Genomic DNA, 20866 nt, shown 5'->3' with positions numbered 1-20866 from the left:
GTGGGGTACTGGTTAGAAGATCCTTCATAGCAAGACCAAGGTAGTTCTGTGGAGAAGGCTGCAGAGATAACAAACCAGTTGGTCTGAGGTCAAATGGACTCACAGCCAGACCTCAGAAAGGTGTAGAAGTGGCAGGGCTGAGTTAGCCAGGGAGCACCCAGACTTTGCCCAAGCAGAGAAAGAGAGAGAAACACAGCAGACCTCAAATTTCACCTGTTGCAGACTTCAGTTGCAAGCACTAGCAGGTCAGTCTGCAATTAGGTAGATCAAGGTTGTTACTTCTGACACCAGCCTCCAACTGGCTTTGTGCCTCAGGGCTCCAACATTTCCCCTTCCATGCTAAGGTTCCGTAAGCCACACCCAGGTGCCATCTCGAAGAGGAGTTGGGGGGGGGCAGGTGAAAACCATCGCTTTAGAGATTGGACCTTATTCTCCTAGAGAAACTGAGAAGTTTCTAAAGGGTTTATTTGCGTAAGTTAAGTATAAATTATATAAAATTTAAAGTCCACACTTTATCTGCTAACTGGCAAGAAGATTAGGTCTCTAGATTCATTAGAGAAAGTAATACATTTCAAAGTTGATGTGTGATTGCATTTGTGACCTTGTTATATTAGGAAGTGGTAAGGAGTGAAAACTAGGTCTTCATTTCTTCAAAGTTTTCTGCTGACTTCCAGAAAGTGTTAACATGATGCACCAAAACTCTCCACGGTCCTCCACTACCACTGACTGACCCTTACCAGCCTTGATCCCGCCCTCTGGCCATGGCCTTCTAATATTCACTCCAAGGTCAGCTTAGGCTAACTGAAGGACGGGCGCTTCTAACATTCTTCTTTGTACAATGCATTGCTATGCTTTCATTACTTTTATTTTGAGAAATAAAAAAAAAATAGAAAGGTATAAAGAATAATATCATGCACATTACCACTATCCAGATTAACAAATGCTAAGGTTTTGTCATATTTGTTTCTAGTTTTTTAGACACGAGTGAAACACTACAGATGAAATTACAGTCCCCTTTGACCATTATCCCCAGACCCGTTTTCTTCCTACCTTCCCCAGAAGCAACCAGGTTCATGAGTTTGATGTGTGTTCTAGTCCATTGGAAAAATACCTTTATATATACAAATGCACACATCCGTGAAAAATACAAAATATTTTGTGTGTGTTTTAAAATCTAATCAGGTGGTACCCAACTGTATATATAATCCAATAACTGCATTTTTCATTCAATCTTCGTGAGACTACATGCTAATGATTCTAGTTATTCATCTGCTACATTTTATTTACTCTCCTGTTGAAAGGCATTTAGTTTTCTTTCCCTAATTTTTAAATTTATAGCCAGATTTCAGTGGACATCTCTGTATGGTAGTCCTCCTTTATCTGTGGTCTTGCTCTCCATGGTTTCACTTTCTGCGCTTTCAGTTACCTGTGGTCAATGACAGTCCAAAAACTATGAAATGGAAAAATTCCAGAAATAAACAATTTGTAAGTTTTAAATTGCTTGCTGTTCTGATGAAATCTCGTGCCGTTCTGCTCCTTCCCAACCAGGATGTGAATCATACATTTGTCCAGCGCTTCTTACCCATTAGTCACTTAGTAGCTGTCTCAGTTATCAGATTGACTGTTGTGGTACCTCAGTGCTTGTGTTCAAGTCACCCTTATGTCCCCAAAGTGCAAGAGTAATGATGCTGGACAAGACATAGTGTATAGAGAGTTCGGTATGACCCACGGTTTCAGGCATGCACTGGGGGTCTTGGAATGTATCCCCCGAAAATAAGGGGGGAACCGCTGTCTGTGTTTTTCATGGACACACATGTTTATCTCTCTATGGCATGCTTCTAGAAGTGGACTGCTGTATTTCTTGTACTTGTATGCAGTAGTTCTCACACTAGGGGATCAATAAGCTATGTGTGTGTCTGTCTTTCCACCTAGAAGCTGAATTCCTTGAGGTTGGGGTCTGTGCTTTATTCATCTCTGTATTGCCAGCTCCTGACACATAATGTTGAGATAAGTGAGTAGACACACGAACGAATGAAATGCTCCCCCTGCTTCCCCAAACTAGCTTCTTCCCTCACCCTAGCATAAGAGTAAAGGGAAGTCCCTGCCACGACTTAACAATATGTGTTACTCAAACTAGCTCATTTAATTACCACGACTTTCTGAGATATACTGTTTTACAGGTGATGAAACAGAGGCTTAGAAACGTAAGTGAATTCCTGCCATCACAGTCAATTAGGAGTGAAGGCAATATTTGAACCCAGGTCTGTCCAGATCCACAGCCTGCGGCCTCTCCATTCTCTTCCTCTCCAACACTGGGACTTGCTAATATGGAACTGGTCTGATCTTTTGCCTTCATAAACATGACATCAGCTTGACAGTTCTCTCCACTTCAATGAAATCTTTTTTCCTTCAGAGTCTGGGGAAATCACCTTCATTAATTATCCCACAGCTTTGACTAATTAACCTACATCCTTCTCTCTTGGGCCTTGAGAGATCTACTTAGGATTTTAAAATGTGAGCGGGATGCTTTGGTATCAGTGAGGCTGACCCTGTAATTCTCATAATAATGGGAAAGCTAGACCAAGGAGCCGAGGAAACGTGCTCAAAGTGACATAGTGAATTGGAAGCCAAGCTGAGTTCAGTACCAGGTCTCCTGTGCCTGTGTCTGGAGCCCTTTCATCTGGCTTTCGGCTCTTCTCTGACAGGGAGGAGAGCTGGGTGGGGTATGGCTTTGCTGTCTAACTGATTTCAGGGGCAATGCAGAAGGGCATGGCGCAAGGACTGGGGGCAGGAACGAACATCCCAGAAGCCAAGGAACGCGCATTCAGTGAAGTCCAGCTTGGTAAGTACCAGAGGGAGATGCTGAATCCGCTGGACTCAGGTCAGAGGAGGAAGCTGTCTTGGCTGCATGGGACTGTATTGGCCAGGGGTGGCTAACTGCCGCAACAGACACTCTGTGGCAGAGCACTATACCAATTGATTGCTTGCTCACGTCACGGCCCAGTGCTCTTGGGTTTGATCTCTGCTCGCTGGGCTTGTTTGGGGGAGTCAGCCTCCTTCCATCTGCAGACTCTTCCCTCTTCAACCCGCAGCCTGCAAAGTCAGTGTCCAAGGCGAGTAGGGAGCTGTGAGTCAGGGCCAGTCAGGGGCATAGCCTGGGCTAGAGCGGGCATTCCTCGCTCTATGGCCGGGGGCTGGCATTTCTACCACACTGTCCTGCCTCTCAACGTCTCTGATCCTGTTTTCTCCTCTCAGGAGTGGGAATCATGCGGCCTGTTCCGCGCATGCTCAGCACTGAGACTTCACACCCTGGAATATGTTTTATAAATGGGCGTGTGCCCTGCAGATATAAGCATGGCGGTGGTTTCTTTTCTAAGTGACAAAGAACTAAGCAGCCTGCCCACCCCGACCTGGAATCCTTTTCTTTAAGGCCCTAAAAGTAGATGACAAATCTGAGGAACATTCCTCAAGGATGGAAAGACAGCTGCAGTGTGACCGCCTAGGACACGGTCACTGCCGCTGTGATTTAAGGCACAGGGAGCATCTCTCCCCAGATGGTGTGGTGAACACGTGCTGTGTGTACGTGTTGACACTGGGAATCAGTTCCCACCTCTCCCAACCCCTCCCACCTGCAGCTATCAAGCTTATAGCCGCAGGGTCAATGGTTGACATTGAACCCGGGCTGCAGCACCACTGGAGCCTGGCAGGGTAGTTGGTTGGCCAAGAGCATGGAATTTGGAATCTAGTACGTCTGGTTCGAGTCTTGGTTCTAGTGCTTAGTGGGCTCACTTTCCTCACCTATACAATAGGGAGAATGCCTTACACGGTCGTTTTGAGAACGAAAGAGCTCATTATGAAAACTGCTGAGCAGGTTGAAAAGAGACAGCAGTCAGGAAAGCTGCGGTTCTTTTCATGCCATGTCCAATGTGCTAGAGAGATGAATTCTGGGCACTTGTATAAGGGTTGAGTCAGAACGTTACCTTGCGGCTTCCCAGGTGGCCCCATTTCAATACGCGGACTTTTGCCTCAGTGTCCCCTCCCTGCCTCTCCCAGTCACTTCCCTGAATCTTTGCGGGCTTCACGGAGGCCAGATCCAGTCAGGCCAGATCCCCGGCCACCACTGCCACCTGAAGGCCCAAGGGCTGGATTCCCAGGCTGGGCTCCACCATCTTGACCACTAGACAGTGCAGTCTAAAATCTAAAGTTTCTCCATGGCCCGTTCATGGTTTGGCTCATATTGACCTCACGGACCTGGTCTTATATAGCCCTCCTGTTTCTCACTATAGCCACGATGAGCTTCCCCCTCAGCTTATCAGGCCTAAAGCACAGCCTGAGACAAGAGCTTGGCAGGTATTCCTAGGATGCAGGAGTGAGGGCGTGGGCAGGGTGAGGCAGGGAGGAGGGCAGGGCCAGTGTGTGCTTTGGTATTCAGTTCTTGCCGTGGGCAGCCATGGCTCCATCCCACTGGGGTTCCTGCGAGAAGGCCTGCGGAACGTGCCTTGGAGTTGTCCCATGGAAGGAGAGGAGCCCGGGCCTTCATCCAGGCCTTCCATCCCTCACTAGTTGAGGGGTCCCAGGGATGTCCCACCTCCCACTTTGGAAACGTTCCTGAGTTAGATCTGAGTGGGCTTTCCAGGCTCTGAAGAAAGCCCTGAGGCGGAGGATGGAGAGACTTAGAGGCACGTGCTTGAAGGATGACCTGTCCACTGCAGCCACACTGATGGCAGAGATGATGTCGGATACAGGAAGTGTCTGCTGGACCCATACTCAGCAGGCTGCAGGCTGCTTCTTACTCGGGGCCTTTCGCTCTTCCCCCCGCACTAGTGGTCTAGGTTCAAATGTCGCCTTCTCCAAAGGGGTTTTCCTGGCATCCTATCTGTAGACACCTACCTGTGATTACTCCATCCCAATATTTTTCTTGCCATGACTCTTCTCTGGCAGCCCGGACAGTGTAGCTTAAAACCTACCAGCCGGTACATGTGTCTGGGTGTTGGGATAGGTTCAAACAAGACCTGCACCAGGCTTGGGTTGGGGTCATTACAGAAGACTAGGGGTCAAATGCCAATGCTGGTCCAGGGAGCAGGTGCCAAAGGAATGCTAAAACTTTGGTTGATGATCAGATATTGGGGTAGAAAATGTCAGAGGAGTCAGGCACAGCAGGCAAGGTAAGCACCCAGCAGAAACTAACCAGGCGGTAGGAAGTGGGGACTTAGGAGGAGACCAGAAGGAAGGTCCAGTGTTATTTCTGCAGACAATGTCAGGCTAGCAGGAGTCTCTTGGGAATGGACAAGATGCACTTCCTGGTCCTGCTTTGTCATTTAAAGAGCACTTTCCTGTCTCTGGCTTTCTCTCCCTCAGTGTGGCCACACCAATGATGTCACTAAAGTTGGGAGAAGTGACAACTTGTGTACACACCTCAATGAAGATGCATTTCTATCATGTAGGTCATTTTGAAACCCTGAAGGTGATGGGATTTTAAGACCAGGAAAGAATATCTTTTTGAGTCTTGGTCCAAAGGGGAAGCAGCCTGAAGCGACCCCTAGAGTTCTGGAAACTCTGGAATGCAGACCAGCAGGACACTGCCTTCCACTGACCATAGTTTTCCGAGCTGCAGGTGACAGCAGCCACTTCTCTACAGACCAGCTCAGCAGGACCAGCTTGCCTGAATACAGCGTGAGTCACGGACTGTGGTCAGAAGCTGGGGATGCAGGTGTTCCTTTTACAATGACCTCGAGAACCCTGTCTCAATTCTCCACACTGGGGGAAAAGCATCAAGTCAGGAAGAGCCTGCAGAATGATGTGTCTGCCTTGTAGACAGAGAAAACATTAGGTTACATGCCCTTATGTGTATGGATCTTCTTCCCTTCTGACTCAGTTACAGCAAACAACCTCTTGGCTTTTGTTGTTTGTACAGTCAGGTTCTGCAGTTCCTGAGAGTGAAACTTGAATGGTAGAGGAAAGACTTATTCCTTACCTTTATCATCAGTGTCTGTACTGTGTGGGCAGCCTCCACTGCCAGCCTTTGCAGTGTGTTAAGTGTCCAGTTGACCCTTGAACAACACGAGTTTGAACTGTGCGGGTCCATGAATACACGGATATTTTTCAGTAAATATGTACTATTGGATCTGTGGTTGGCTGGAGCTGCAGATGTGGAACCGTGGATATGGAGGGCAGCCTGACTGTGTCCACAGCTGTCTTCATGGTTCCCAGATCATGAGGTTCTAAATTAACGTGTTCAATTTAATCCTAATTGCATTAAGTAAAGCACCTCCTCAAGAGTGTAGTTTTGAAGTTATCTAACCTTTCTGTGCCTCAGTTTCCTCCTTTGTATAATGGACATAATGGCATTTTTTACCTCCTAGGATTTTTGTGAAAATTACATGAGTTTCTACATGGGAAGCACTTATAACAGTACTTCGCATATATCTGGAGCTGTTTTAAGTGTTTGATGTTATTATTTTTTAGTATCATCACTCATTTAAAGATGGTGACTCTGAGGGAGAGAAATCAGATATTGTTTTCAAACTAGGGGAACCCACACTGGGAACCTGTGTGCACTTTCTTATTTTAAAGATCTATCTTACCTTTTTGCAGAAAGATTTGCGATGGTTTATGGATTAAACAGAAGCAAAATCAAATCACTGGGATGAAAAAGAGAACAGAGACCCTTAGAAGGATCTAGAAGGAATAGTTTATGCCCCAGACCTGAGCTGTGATGACTGGAATAGTGGCCAATGAATTTGTCTTTAATTTCCTTGCAGTTAAGGCAGTGAGGGAACATGCTGGATGACATATGTTTCTCCTCCTGATCACAGCATCAGATACACATTCATTTGCAGAAATAAACTCAGCGGGGGCAGGGAGGGCGGACCAGACACAATAGGAATTTATTATGTGGTTCCTTTAAGTATAAGTGACTCTGAGTGGAATTTCCTGTGGCTCTGTACCCAGTTTTACTAATGAAAAGCTGTCAGATGTGTGAATCATATGTGAATCCTCTGGCAGATCCAGGGACTTTGCTTTTTCGAGCTGAAACGCTAAATTAAAACTCATCCTGTAGACGAAAAACACATTATGATTGTTAGCTGCCTCGCACAGTTAGCAGAGGTATACTTAAATTTTAGATTTCCTTCTCTCCCTCTGCCCCAAACTCTTCCATGGAGCAGCTACTTGAACCCAAGGCACATGAACTCACCTGTCTGCTCTTCCTAAATTAACTGCAAGCATTCATATCAGCTCCGTCTATACATCAGCCAGGCAAAGATTCACCGGTCACTCACTGTGTGCGGTGTGGATCTAGGGAGTAGGAGGAGGATACCATTTGCTGAGCCCTAAGTCTATGCGAGACGCTTTCTGGGACACTTTACTGCATACACATGATTGCAAACACATCATTGCATTTGCTGTAATCATTCGAGGTAGCTATTATCATTTCTTTTTTAATTTTTTAAAAAATTATTTGCTTTATTTTTTTATTATTATTATTTTTTAAATTTTATTTATTTATTTATGGTTGTGTTGGGTCTTCGTTTCTGTGCGAGGGCTTTCTCTAGTTGTGGCAAGCGGGGGCCACTCTTCATCGCGGTGCGCGGGCCTCTCTTGTTGCGGAGCACAGGCTCCAGACGCGCAGGCTCAGTAGTTGTGGCTCACGGGCCCAGTCGCTCCGCGGCATGTGGGATCTTCCCAGACCAGGGCTCGATCCCGTGTCCCCTGCACTGGCAGGCAGATTCTCAACCACTGCGCCACCAGGGAAGCCCATTATTTCTGATTTATAGATGAAAGCATTTGTGGCTCAGAGAAGTTATGGAACTTAACCAAGGTCACACGGCTAGTCCTGCAGCAGAGCCAGAGCTTGAAGCCATCATTCACTGGTTGAGCATATCTCTATCTTCCTTGCCAGAGTTTGTCAGGGAATGATTCCTGCCCTCTCCACACCTGCAGTCTGGTTGGAGAGGCACTCTTCTAGCTCCTTGCCCAGTGGTCTTGTTATGATCGATCTCAAGACTTAGTATTAAAAATGTGTATTATATGCTGTACATGAAGCCATTTAAATTCCATTTGAATGCTCGTGGTATTTAGCTTAAGTGGGGAAGAAAGGATGACGTGGTGACTGAGTTAGGGAGCTGAATGATAATATTATATATGTTTTACACTTAAGATCTCCTTTATGGAGACTGTGTCTTTGAGCAAACCTCCTATAATTTCCTAAGAGAAGTTTAGAAAGTGAAATTTGGCCTTGAGCAGTCTCTTGTAGCAAATCCTGGCCCAGGGAGGCAAGGCAGTGAGATTCTCCTGCAATAAGTCATGGTTGAGGCTGCATATTTCTTTTTCTGTAAGGAGCTTGCTTCGGAGAAACTAATTAAACCCAGAAATCTTAGGAGGTTCATGGTGTTGCCAGCTTGCAAATATGGCTCCTCCCCAGGGTGTCCCCCGGAGGAAGGGCTCTGTCTGAGCAGAGAGACAGGCAGCACTCTGGTTTTCCTTCACCCCTCCTGTCTTCCCAGACAGCCACTTTCTTCTTAAGAACAATATCTGTGTTTCGTAGTGTCTTAACTCTTTCTTTCTTTTTTTCAATTTTATTTAGTTTTTATACAGCAGGTTCTTATTAGTAATCTGTTTTATATGTATTAGTGTATATATGTCAATCCCACTCTCCCAATTCATCCCCCCCCCACCCCGCTGCTTTTCCCCCCTTGGTGTCCATTCGTTTGTTCTCTACATCTGTGTCTCTATTTCTGCCTTGCAAACCGGTTCATCTGTACCATTGTTCTAGATTCCACATATATGCGTTAGTATATGATATTTGTTTTTCTCTTTCTGACTTACTTCACTGTCTTAACTCTTTCTTGACAGCCCTTCCTCGTGTTGTATTACAGACTCAGGATGGAGCCTAAAAGCCTGGAGTAGAGCTACCTTCTGGACGCCTTGTATGAAACAACTGACTGAACCAGAGGTACAGAGTAAGTCCATTTTGGGGCTGGAAGGGACCTTACACCACTCTGTTTAATGTCTAACCACTACCAAGACCTGGGATCCCTGCAGTATCAGGGGCTCACTGCTTCTGTGACTGCTTGTTCTCTGGATGGCTTTGGTCGCTACAATTTCTTTTCTTATTTGAGTGCCATTTGTCGCCGTGTAGATTTAACCATTGGACCCTCGTTCTTCCCTCTGTCGCCTAACAGAATGTCTGCTCTTTCCTTTTCATGACAGACCTTCAGAGATTTTGAGACAGAGGTTATGTACCTGCTTATTATTCCATTTTTCTCTCTCTAAAGAGCTGGGGATTCTAGTCTTCTCACTATCCTGATTGTCTAATATGCACCGTTCAAAGAATGACAAATATATTAATGAAACGTCTGTTAATTGAGTGCAACCTTCTTTTCGAATGGGCCTGGTTGTGACCTCACTGTCCTTCCCAATAACTTCCAGGCAGCTATTATAAATTGATTTCTTAATAAATAAACATTAATTGTGCAGCTACTGTGTTCAAGCTCCATGTCCTGTGGATGTGAACACAGGAGAACAGTCCATGCCCTCATGGCATTTGTAGCCCACTCTGAAGCTAACCCTGTGTTGCACTGGGTTGGAAGCTCTTTGCTGCCCTGAACTGGGCTTTTGGGTGGAGATAGATGCCTTTTCATACCTGACTCTGATGCTCACCTGAAAGGTGCCCAGGTGGAGTGTGGTCTTCTGCCTCTACTGAGCTGGGTCTACTATGTCCCTCTCTCCCAGATTTCATTTGCACACCTGGGGCCTGGTCTACTCTCTCTTTTGCTAATTGCTTAGAAGACCTTGATTGTGGAGAAATATATACACGGAGAAGCTAAATGCCTCTGGGGATAATTCAGGCCTCATTTTGCACTGGAAAACAGAGGCACTTTTTGGAGAAGCTTTTGAACCCACAACTAGGTGAATCCAGTTTAGTGATGTTCCTACCATACCTGGAAAATTCCCTTTCTCTCTTTCTTTTTCTCTATTATTTTAGTAACCTTTCAAAGTTAACGCTTGCAAATAAAAGGCTTGAGCGGTCAGCTGCTTTTGCTTACTTCCCATCAATCCTTGAGAAATGAAGGTTCTCTGTGTGGTGGAGTGGTAGGACCTCTGTCCAAAACTGGAGGATGCTCTCCAAGAGACCACATGTGTGGAAAGTCCCTGCAGAAGTAATTTTCACTGGCCACGTATTATCCTCTGTCTTTGAAATGACTGATACTTATGGTGTTTTTTTCCTCTAAATGTCCTATTGGATTTCTCCCTCCTTGGCTGTGAGACAATCTCAGCCCATAGCCTGTCCCTCCCTAGGAGAGGCTGCTGTCTGGGGCTCTTGATAGAGCAATTCCTTTCCTGTTTCTTTAAATCCCACCATTAGCTTCTGACCTGTTGAGGCAATGAGGTGGGTGAACGGGAACTGAGTGTGAATCCATATTGACTGCATGGCCACTTTGGAGAAGTCACTTCTTTTCTGAGTTTGTTTGTTTCCACTTACAATGATGATCTGGGGACAAAGTCAATACTCAGTGAATGGAATAGAAAAATAAGGTGAGGCTAATAGACCTCTCCTCCCAGGTCTGATCATGTATTCTGTAAACACGTAATGATTGAGAAAAACAGAACAGGCTCCATTCTAGGTGTGGGGATACAGCAGAGGGGAAATGCATTTAAAGTCCCTGTTGTCACGGAGCTTGATTTCTGGAAAACATACACGCAATTAAGTAAACCAGTAGTATGTCTGTCCGGTGAAATTATGTGCTATGGAGAAAAATAAAGAAGAGTACTGGGGATGGGAGGGCATGTGTGCATGTGTTTTTGCACATGTGAGTATGCAAGTGTGTGTTTATGCAGGAGGTGAGGGAAAGGCTCATTGAAAAGGTGACACTGGGAGGACACCTGAAGAACATGAACAAGGGAGCCATGCATGGGGGGGAGGTTGGCGTGGCGGAGTGCCCCAGGCCAAGGGTCTGCAGTGGGAGAGTGCTTGCTGGGTTTGAAGAACGGCAGGAGGCCAGTGTGTTAGCGCATCATGAGAGAGGGGTTGAGGTCAGGGAAGCACCAGGGCACAGATCACTCGGGGCTTCAAAGGCCACTGTGACACCTTGGCTTTGCTCTAAGCCAGAAGGTGAGCTTTGGAGGCCTTTAAGCAGCGGAATGAGATGACACAACTCAGCATTTCAGGAGGATAGCTCTGGGGGGACAGAGGGTCCTTGGCTTCATTTTCAATGCTGTCCAAGCTGCTCAGGATAATCTGGAGGGATCGGCATCTAAACCAGGCTTTAGAGGTGAAGGGAAAGTAAAACAACAGCGACCAACGGCAATAGGAGCTAGCCCCCAATTCTAGACGTGCCTCACTCTGTCTGCAGATAGAAGCAACTGGGAAGGAGGACAGAGGTCTTGTTGCTGCGGGGCCAGGGACAAGCCAAAGGAACAGCCATAGGACAGGAGAAAATGTGTGAGCTTGGCCTTCACAAGCAGCAATCGGGGTTAACAGGTGAAAGTGAATTGGTGATGGGACATCAATACAGTGGAGCAAGGGGGGTCCTCGCCAGGGGTCCTTGCAGAATCTGAGTGGGGACTGGATACGTGGGCCAGAAACCCTCCTTCCCTGTCCCCACCCTGTGCTCCTCTCCCCTCCCCACACAGCGTACCATTTGTAAGAGGTGATAAGCAAGAGGGTTTGTGGCTGTTGACAGGAGGCTTTGTGTAGCAGAGGGGGAGGAAAGAGCAGAAGAGGTGCTTGCCATGCCCTACTGCCCTGGGCTGGGTGTCAGCCCCTCCTCGAAAGAGGTATTAGAGTGACAGTAGAGAAGGTGTTTTCCTGAAAGCGTCTGTGAGCCTGGGAGCCCCTCGTTCCGTCAACACATCCGCAAGGATGTGCTCTCCTAAAGCCGGGGTAGGCTGCCATCTGCTGGTTGACTTCAGTATTTCACCCAGATGCTCGGCTTTGGACAAAGGTCTTTCAACGTCAAAGACAGATCTGTGCTGGCATTTTCTCAAGGCCAGGCGCTGCCCATATTCTCTTTTAAATCATCACAAATTCTCATCAGCATAGGTCCTCTTCATTCTCATTTTTAGGGATGCTCAGAAAAATTAAGTGACTAGACCCAGATCATTCAGTAATTGGAAAACTTGGAATTCGAGCTTGGCTCTGACTACAAACACAATTACTTAAAGAAGTTGGTATGATCACATCAGCTTTGCAGACTGTGAGTGTTGTGAGGGAACCAGCAAATGGCAGGTGTTCCGTGTGTGCTGAACAGAAAAGTGGATACAGGAATAGATCTGCGGATGGATGGCTGCTCCTCAAGGCGCTGCAGCCCGAGGGGTCAGCCGACCTAGGCTTTAGTCCCAGCTCTGGCACTTCAGGGCCGGTGAACTTGGGGAAGTCATCTCATCGCTCTGATACACAACTTTTTTGCCTGTAACTGCAAACGAACTGGGCTAACGTGGGAGCTACTTATTTTGACTGTGTGTGTCTGTTTTCTTTCTGAAATGTCTTGAAATCTATTTTCCAGTCTTGGTGGGGTTGGAGCGATTCTCAAGAGGACAGCTTTTCCCTGCTTCCCTTCCAAGCTCTAAATTCTTTTGCAGGGCTCTCTGGGGAGGGAGGAGGACGAGGGAGTGAGCCCTGTGCTGGCCACTAATACACCACACCAGCCCAAATCCTGGCAAGACGCATGTGTGAGGAGTACAGCACCCCACGGGCCGGAGGACACAGGTGCACAGGCAGATGCCTTTCTAGTGCAGGAGTGAGCTTTCTAAAGGGCAACGCTGGTGTCTCCTGGCCTCAATATCACCAGCTCTCAGCTGCGCTCAGAGGATGCAAAGCCTTCAAGGCCAGGCACTGCACCACCTTCACCCTTGGTGTCCAGCCGCAGCTTCCCCTGGCATCGCCACAGTAACCTCCAGGGGCCCCCCTGATTCTCCTGTTCACCCTACCCAAATTCTGAAGAGCAATGCCTTAGTGCTCCTCGGCACCCTGTAGCCCCCCCTGTTCCGGAGGCTAATGGAGCCTTGACTTCAGCTCCCCGCATCCCTAATTAGTCTGGCTTAATTGAGACGACAGGGAAAATCTCCTGTAGGAATTGAGAGCAGCTCAAAAATGGGGTGTAGACATGGAGAAGCTCTCTGAGACCTCAAGCCCTATGGGTTTTACCTTCTAAACGTCTCTCAGAGCTATATGCTGCATCTCCAGGACCACAGATGTAAACTCAGTCACCTTTCAACTGGACTCCTGCAGTGACCTCCTTATGGCTCTTTCCTGTCTGTACCTCCCGGCCCAAAGACAAATTGCAACAAAAAGGTGGTTTTTTTTTGAAATTGAAGTATAGTTGAGTTACAATATTGTGTTAGTTTCAGGTGTACAGCACAACGATTCATTCCTGTATTCATTCATTTACATATATATTCTTTTTCAGTTTCTTTTACCTTATAGGTTATTACAAAATATTGAGTAGAGTTCCCTGTGCTATACAGTAGGTCCTTGTTGGTTACCTATTTTATATATAGTAGAATGTATATGATAATCCCAACCTCCTAATTTATCCCTCCCTCCACCCCCCACTTTCCACTTTTGTAACCATAAGTTTGTTTTCTATGTCTGTGAGTCTCTTTCTGTTTTGAAAATAAGTTCATTTGTCTCTTTATTTATTTATTTTAGATTCCACATATAAGCGATATCATATGATATTTGTCTTTCTCTGTCTGGTTTACTTCACTTAGTATGATAACCTCTAGGTCCATCCATGTTGCTGCAAACGGCATTATTTCACTCTCAAAAAGATTAAAAAAAAAAAAAAACAGACATGAGCATAATACTTCTCTGCTCAGAATTCCTTAGTTGCTTCCCATTGCATTTAGGAAAAAGATGAAAATCCTCATTCTGGACCAAAAGAACCTGGAGAACAGGGTTCCTGTTGCTGCTGCAGCCTCTTTTTCTCCTGAGCCTCTGACTTTCTTTCTGAGCAGGCTAGCAGCCTCAGGGCCTCTAAAAATGTTCTGCCCTCTGCCTCCCCTGCCTTGCTCACTGGTTAACTCCTATCGACCATTTAAATCCCAATTCATGTGCGCTTCCTCAGGGAAGCTATCCTGGTCAGATCCTCATTAGATGTTCTCCTAGCGTCTCGTATTTGCTTCCAAAGCATGCCTTCAGTCTGCAGGTATACACCCGCTTGTCTGCTGTGAATGTATAACTCACATTGCCATCCTGTCCCTGGCGTGGGGGCTGCATGAGGGCAGGTTTGTTCACTTAGTGCTGGGCACATGGGGGTTACTCAGTACTGACTTTCAAATGAAAAGGGAAATGAGAATATTGAGAGAAGAGAGCCGATCAGCACAGCCCACAGGGAGCCCCCTGGATACTCTGGAGTTGGCGAGGTGCGGTGGGAAGGAGAAAGGCTTGGGAGGGGCACGCCGAGAAAGGGAGCAGGTGGGATGGATTGTAGTCCGAAAGGACGGGGCTGTGTGGGTAGATGCTGTGATGGTGGGTGTGGGGAAGCAGCCTCAGAGGCTCTTTGGTCTGCATTCCTTGCTGAAGTTTAGAAGTCCCTCCGCAGGTATCCAGCGGGCCAAGCTCAAGTTGTGTGCCCAAGCCCAGCTACCATGGGGAAGAGGAAAGAGTATTTTCCCTTGTGGCTTCCATGGTGGGAGGAAGGGCCCTCACCCAATGGGAAATTCTCCAAAACCAGAAAGGAGCTGGGATGCAAGGAAGCCAATAAATGACCACCGTGCACTACAGGGAGAGAGGCATGATCAGAAATAATGGGATAAGGCCAGCAGGCAACTGTAACAGTGGTACCTAGTGCCTGGGTATCCCCGAGAATGGGCACGCCTGTCAGGGTCCCTGAGAAAAGTTTAACTAGAGTGCCTATTTCCAAAGGGGTGGGCAGACTGGAGGAGAACCACAAATGCCAGCACGGTTCCCCAGGTCTAGTAGCAGCTGATGTGCAGAGACCACCCCTGGCCTGAAGGGGCAAGTGGGGGGGGGCAGTTGTGTGGAGACAGTCAATTGACAAGCAGTGTAACTCCTCTGAGGGAAACTCTCCCACCATGATGGCCCGCCCGCCATGATGCTGTAGAGATGGAGCTGGAAAAGGAGCTCCCCGACTCACCCCCCGCTCCATCTCCATCAGTCTCTTCCCTTCCATGTCCCTGCGCTGCCCGCTGGAAGCCTGGGGGCATGGGAGTCCATTGGTCTAATTCATAAAGGGTGGTCTTAAGGATACAGAGCACGGAGAGGGGAGCAGAGCAGATAGGGGAGGGGCAAAGGGGGGACCAAACACCCTGGAAACGCACTTTCAGTGGAGAGCTACAGAGTGCATCATGGAGGTGGAAGTGGGCTTGGACTTCGAGGGGGAGTAGAATTTCACAAGACCTTTCAAGATGGAGGAGGGTGCTTGAACAAAGCCACAGAGCCAGCCACTGAAAGATGTGTTTGAGGAATACCGAGCCCACACTTCTGACCAGAACTTGTGGAGTGTAGACAGTCTGAAACCCACTGTGGTGGTTTTGAATGCCATGGCCTCGGGCCTTCTGCCTACCCAGTCTCCATGTGGAGGCGTCTGCGATCTTCTGAAGGCCATGATTAAGGACTCTTGTTTGATGCGGCGTCTTCACCAAGAGACTTTGATTCTTGTGTGGCTTCTGGGGAATACCTTACCAGCTTAGTTACATCTTTCTCTCTCGGGAGGGGTTAAGTTGGGGCTCGGGGGCTCCCAAGTCAGCAGCCAGTAAGGGGTTAAGCCCCTCACTTAAGGCTTGGTTGTTACAGGGAGCCAGTTTGTTTGAGTTTACACAGCAAGGCCAGTGTTGCTATGGCTGGATTGTAGGCAACAAGTCTTATGATCCGGAACAGCAAATTGTGTATATAACATGACAGCATTTATTAAAGCAAGATGAACTCAGCAGCAAAGGATCTGGCTGGAGCCATAAATTCCTCTGATCCTCGTTTCGGAGCCATCACATTCCATTTGAGTGAGGTCTATCAGCCCAAACATTTTCATTAAATAAGTCGATTTGTTGAAAATCCCCAAGAGAATGAACTGAGAATTGCAACGCCCACCACCATCCTTGTTTTAAAAGATAATGTGTGGTCCTGACTCACATTCTCTGAGTACAAACCGGTCTGCTTTTCTGGGCAGTGAGTTCCCTCCATCACTAGATGTAGGCGGACCAGACTGGGTGACCCAGGCTCTCTTCCTTTTGGGGGACGTTGAGCAGGGGAGAAGGAGACATTCCTAACAGACTTTCTCCCTAAGATTTCGGGGTTGTAGGAGCCTGATGAAGGATTCAGGTAGCTTCCCACACCCCTCATTCTGCACCACGGCACACGTACGCTCAGGGAAGGAGAGATTTCCACCAGAGGCTTGGGGGAGAGAAAGAACACTGGGGCCAGAAGGCCTGAGTTTAAATCCTAGTTCTATTATTAACTGGGTAAATAGCCACGGGCAAGTCATTCCATCCTATGACGCCCCCGAGTCCACCATCTATCAAGTGATAGTAGCGACAGCCCATGCTTATGAGTGCTTGATATCTGCCAGGCACCATGCGAAGGGCCTCATGGGGATGATATCATTTATTTTCCACAAAAATGCTATGAAATTAAGAAGTCCGTGTATCCCCACTTTTCTGATGAGAAAACTGAGGCACAGAGAGGTTAGGGAGCTAAAGAATGGTGGAGCCAAGGTTTGAACACAGGCAGTCTGCCTCTGGGGACCTTAACCCTTGCTCGATAACAATTGTCACCTCATCTATGTCATAGAACTTTTAGGAGACTGCATTAGAAAATGGTTATAAAAGTGTCTTTTAAAACGATAAACTGTTAGTCTTGGAAGTGTTGAGCAGGAAGCTGTATCTTAAGTTATAAGCTTTTCCCAAACTTATTCAGCTTTGTTCAAAAATGTTTTCCTCTCTCCCAGCCTGTAGTCTCCCTTTCCTTCTTCCCCTCCTGCTTGGCCATCATCCCTCCTTTTCTCTCCCTTCCAGCATCCCTCCTTTGCTCAAATATATTGGTGGAATTTGGTGGCTTTGGTGGAATTCAGGCTCGACAATGAAAGGAAAACCAATGGCCAAATTTAAAAGTACTTGTGCTTTTATTAAACAAAAAAAATAATACAATCAGGTACTGTCCAGATGTGTTTTGGAAAGGAAGGTCTCTTTAAAAATCCTTAGTTTACATCATCATCATCATTATTATATTAATAATATTAATCATATCCTTAAAATCGAAACAGTATTGCTTTTCTGAAATGTAAAAAAAGGGACGGCTTCAAGACACACACTGAATCACTGCTAACAAAAATAATGATAATTAATTATACAGCTTTGTGTAAAATACAGCTGGTTCTAAAACAAACTACCACTGTACAGCCTACCCCGCTCTCATTCCCAGAGCCACCCAAGAGAAGGAAAATCATTGTCATGCTGTCACTGGAAGACTTTTGCTGAATCAAACAACAAAATGGAAACCTGTTGGACACTGTGGTCTTTGGTGTGAAGGAAGTCATCGCAGAGTGGGTGAGGCCAGCGCTGCTGCCGCCGGCCTGGGTGATCCGTGGTCAACTTTAGCTCCTGCCAGGTGCCCAGGTGTGGCTTAATGGTCAGACTGCTCACATTGATGCTTTGGTAATATTATTTTCGTTCTCTGGGCCCTACTCTTCTCTCCCCCAGTTGTCCCCAGAATTTATGCCCGTTTGCGCCTGCCTTCAAGGTTTCGGAAGTTGCTGGGTCTCAGCTTCATCTCAGCAAACTGGATTGAATACTCGTGGCCCTTCCAGTGGAACCAGTTAACACCCTGTGAAAAAGAGAAAAAGACAAGACCTTCAGATTGGTTTCCATCAGGCAAGGTGTTCACTGACCACTGCTGTTGAGTTGACGGAACAAGATGAGTTCCGTTTCAACCTGACCGTTTGGTGGTTCACAGCTGTCTCTTGCCGATCTGTTTATTGATCTGTGTAGTGAAAACTTTCAAAGGGGCTGGCTGAATCAGACTCAGTTTTTTTACTTTAGGCAGAAGTCATCTGAGTTTGCACTGAGCTTTGATCTGCCATCTTGAAATAAAGTGGTGGCTGATGAAACTTGCCATCATTAGGATTAGGTGCTGCAGGAATTCGGATCATGATTGGAGCTTACAGAATTGAGTAGCTATATGCAGGGGTGTCTATACTTCACAGGATTCCTATGGAGTGTTTTAATAGGGGTTCCTATGGCACGGCACAAAGAGCATACGTGGACACGAGTTTTGCAACCTGACATATAAGGTTAAATCTTAGTGCTCTTATGTGAGAGATAAATGAACAAGTTATCAAAACATTCTGGGCCTCAGTTTCATTATTTTTTTCTTAAGGCCCAATAATGCTAACCTTGGAAGGATGCTGTGAAGATTAAATGAGTCGGTAAAGGAGCTGCCACAGTGCTGGAAACATCATAGGTGCTCAGTAAATATTCTTCCCCAATCTCAAGAAGGGAGAGATATTCTCGGAATTTTGACCAAAGATTTTCCTCAAGAAAAGACTATATTTGCTTCCGGGCTTCCTAGTTCCAGGTCTGACTCTTTAGCAAAGTCTACAGATGGTAGAATCTGCCCATGGAATCCCACAGACCCCTTGTCTTACTAGGGGTGGGGGTCAGCTTCAGAGAGTCCTCCTATAAGGCCTCCACCCTGCGCACTGACACTTCTTCTCTTTAAGCTTCATAGAGCTGGGAGGAAACATGTCCACAGAGAAGATAATGGCTGGTGAAATGAGGGAAAATATAGATGTTTTGTTTGATTCTAATTTTTTGGCATTGACTGATACTGGACAGTCTCTGTATCTGACAGGGGGATGGGATTTGAGAAGAGCTGACTCATTTTATGGGCAAATGTGTTTGTAATTACTCAGCTTGGTCCTTGTGCTGCCTTCCTCTGCCCTCGTTCTCCCCCCGTTCTCCCCTCTGATAGAGGTTCAGAGCTGGAAGCAAGCCCTCCTCGTACTATGGTGGAGACTGAAGGCAGAGAGGGAAAGTGACTTCACAGAGGCCACACAGAGCCAGAGCTGGGACTGAACTCCCATAATTGTTCTGTGGCCTTTTATGTCATCTCCTTCTTCCAAAATTGGATGGAAAAAGAAGTTTCCTTTTGGCATGTAGCTTTTTCTCCCCCTCCCAAAGGACTTTGTGTTACACTGGTGTTAGGGAACAAGGAGATAAAGGCAATACAGTAGCTCTCAGAGTGGATGTGTTATTGAGGCCACAGGATAAGATGGAGAAAACACAGGACGGGTGTCCAGAGGTGTCCTTCAAGTCTTCCCTCCTCTGTAAAATAGGCGTGAAAAGCCATGTCCTGGTCCCCGTGCAGAGTAAAAGTGATGCACAAGGGAGACAAGGCGAGAATGCTTTGAAAAGTGTCAGAAATTATGTCAAGGTGAGGTCTACATTTAAGGTCACGACAATCATTTGCTGGTAGTTAAATCAACATAAACACATGTATCACAATCATTAATAGCAGAGAGCAGCAGGTAAAAACAAAAAACAAAAAACGAAAAAACCCAACAACAAAAGTGTAAATAAGCAAGATGACGAGATGCTGCATCCCACCCGGGACCACCCATCAGAATTCCTGGGGCTGTTTGGTGTGATTTGTACCTTTGCCTTTTTACAAAGGGATCCCAGGTTGCAGACTGGGTAAGACTGGCCGAGGCCCAGCCCAGGGTGATCGATCTGGGTGAATACCCATCCTTCCTCCCTGGAGCAGGGATGGCCGCTGAGAAGAACCATCATGGTTAAGTAGCTGGGCCCGCTAGACTTTGCCCACTTCCCAGGTACCTGCTAGTTCAGGCAGGACTCAGTGTGAGGTAGTGGTTGAATTTGGTTTTGCTCACTTATTTCCACCGGGAATCTAAAAAATCCGTTTCTATGATTGCAGAAATTGTGTCACAGCATCCTGTGTGGTGCAGGGAAATTTGGAGGGCTGGAAGATTTGGCTCTGCCTCCAGCTTTGCTCTGTGACCTCAGGGAAGTCACCTTTTTCTGGACCTCGATCTTAGGAATCAGAAAAGGAAGGGACTTAAAATCTGTGGTCTTTGCTCTGAGATGTTCTTGGGGTGCTGGAGGTGCCTCTAGGCCAGGGTGGGGAGGCAGCACCCTGGGCCTGCATCACCCCTGGTTCACCTGGACGGCCTCCACTTTCACCTGTTTCCTTCTGGGGTTCAGACAAAGACTTAATGTGAGGAAAGCTTGCTATGTGTGGTGTCTCCCTGGCCAGTGGTTCTCCTTGGGATCTTCGTGGGTTAAGACATGCTGTCTCTGTGGTCTTTCCTGGCCTGCGGTGCCACGGAGATTTCTCCCTGCTGTGAAAAACCCTGTTGTCTTAGACCTGAGGTCCTCCCTGCCTCCTGGCCTCAGCCCCGCCCGGGGCCTCGCAGTCTGCTCACCTGGCTGTGGCTTCTGTCCCCGTATCTCCCCATCAGGTTGACGCGGTGGCAGTTCTTGTACCAGAAAGCCCCCTTGTAGGACAGGGCACAGTTGGTGATGGCCGAGTCTGTGTCCTTGTCAAAGGTGGAGAAGGATCTGCCGTTGTGGTAGGCCATGGAGTCACCTGGGAGAGAGAAAGCACAGACTGAGAGCCCAGCTGGAGCTCCTTGTGGGCTGTGCAGGGCAGCGCCAGGGTGACGACTGAAGGGCCCTGGGGTGGGCCGGCCTCGAACACTGGACCCCGAATTAGGATCCAGCGTGGGCCTGGATAGGACATGGGTGTCATCCCCGAGCCTCGTTTCTGATAGAAGCAGCATAAAGTGGTAGAAGGAGGGCTACAGGTGGCTTTGGAGGGTCCAGCTCCAGTCCCATCTCTTTCACTCTTAGCTGTGACCCTACAACAGGTCAAGCCTCTTGCTGAACCTCA

At 47.2% G+C, this 20866-nt stretch overlaps 1 protein-coding gene and 1 long non-coding RNA gene across 5 annotated transcripts in view; one reads left to right on the top strand and one right to left on the bottom strand.

The window, feature by feature from the left end:
* Positions 1–20866, top strand: part of LOC133097797 (uncharacterized) — a 55755-nt gene that overhangs the window by 13302 nt on the left and 21587 nt on the right. Inside the window, exon 2 of one of the 2 annotated variants that reach the window (XR_009702062.1) lies at positions 8854–8960. This is a non-coding gene — a long non-coding RNA (uncharacterized LOC133097797). The remainder of the gene's footprint in view (positions 1–8853; positions 8961–20866) is intronic. The other variant, XR_009702063.1, reaches the window with a different exon arrangement.
* The window catches only part of TNC (tenascin C), a 91404-nt gene continuing 87658 nt past the window's right edge, over positions 17121–20866 (bottom strand). For all 3 annotated transcript variants that reach the window (XM_061200036.1, XM_061200038.1, XM_061200037.1), the window contains 2 exons: positions 20400–20563; positions 17121–17782 (listed from right to left, as the gene is read on the bottom strand). In XM_061200036.1, coding sequence (XP_061056019.1) covers positions 17672–17782; positions 20400–20563 — 275 coding nt within the window. In that variant the 3' untranslated portion in view covers positions 17121–17671. The remainder of the gene's footprint in view (positions 17783–20399; positions 20564–20866) is intronic.

This window comes from Eubalaena glacialis, chromosome 9 (assembly GCF_028564815.1).
Source record: "Eubalaena glacialis isolate mEubGla1 chromosome 9, mEubGla1.1.hap2.+ XY, whole genome shotgun sequence".
Lineage (NCBI taxonomy): Eukaryota > Metazoa > Chordata > Mammalia > Artiodactyla > Balaenidae > Eubalaena > Eubalaena glacialis.
The sequence above is the reverse complement of the archived record's forward strand: the minus strand, read 5'-3'. Positions and strand labels throughout refer to the sequence as shown.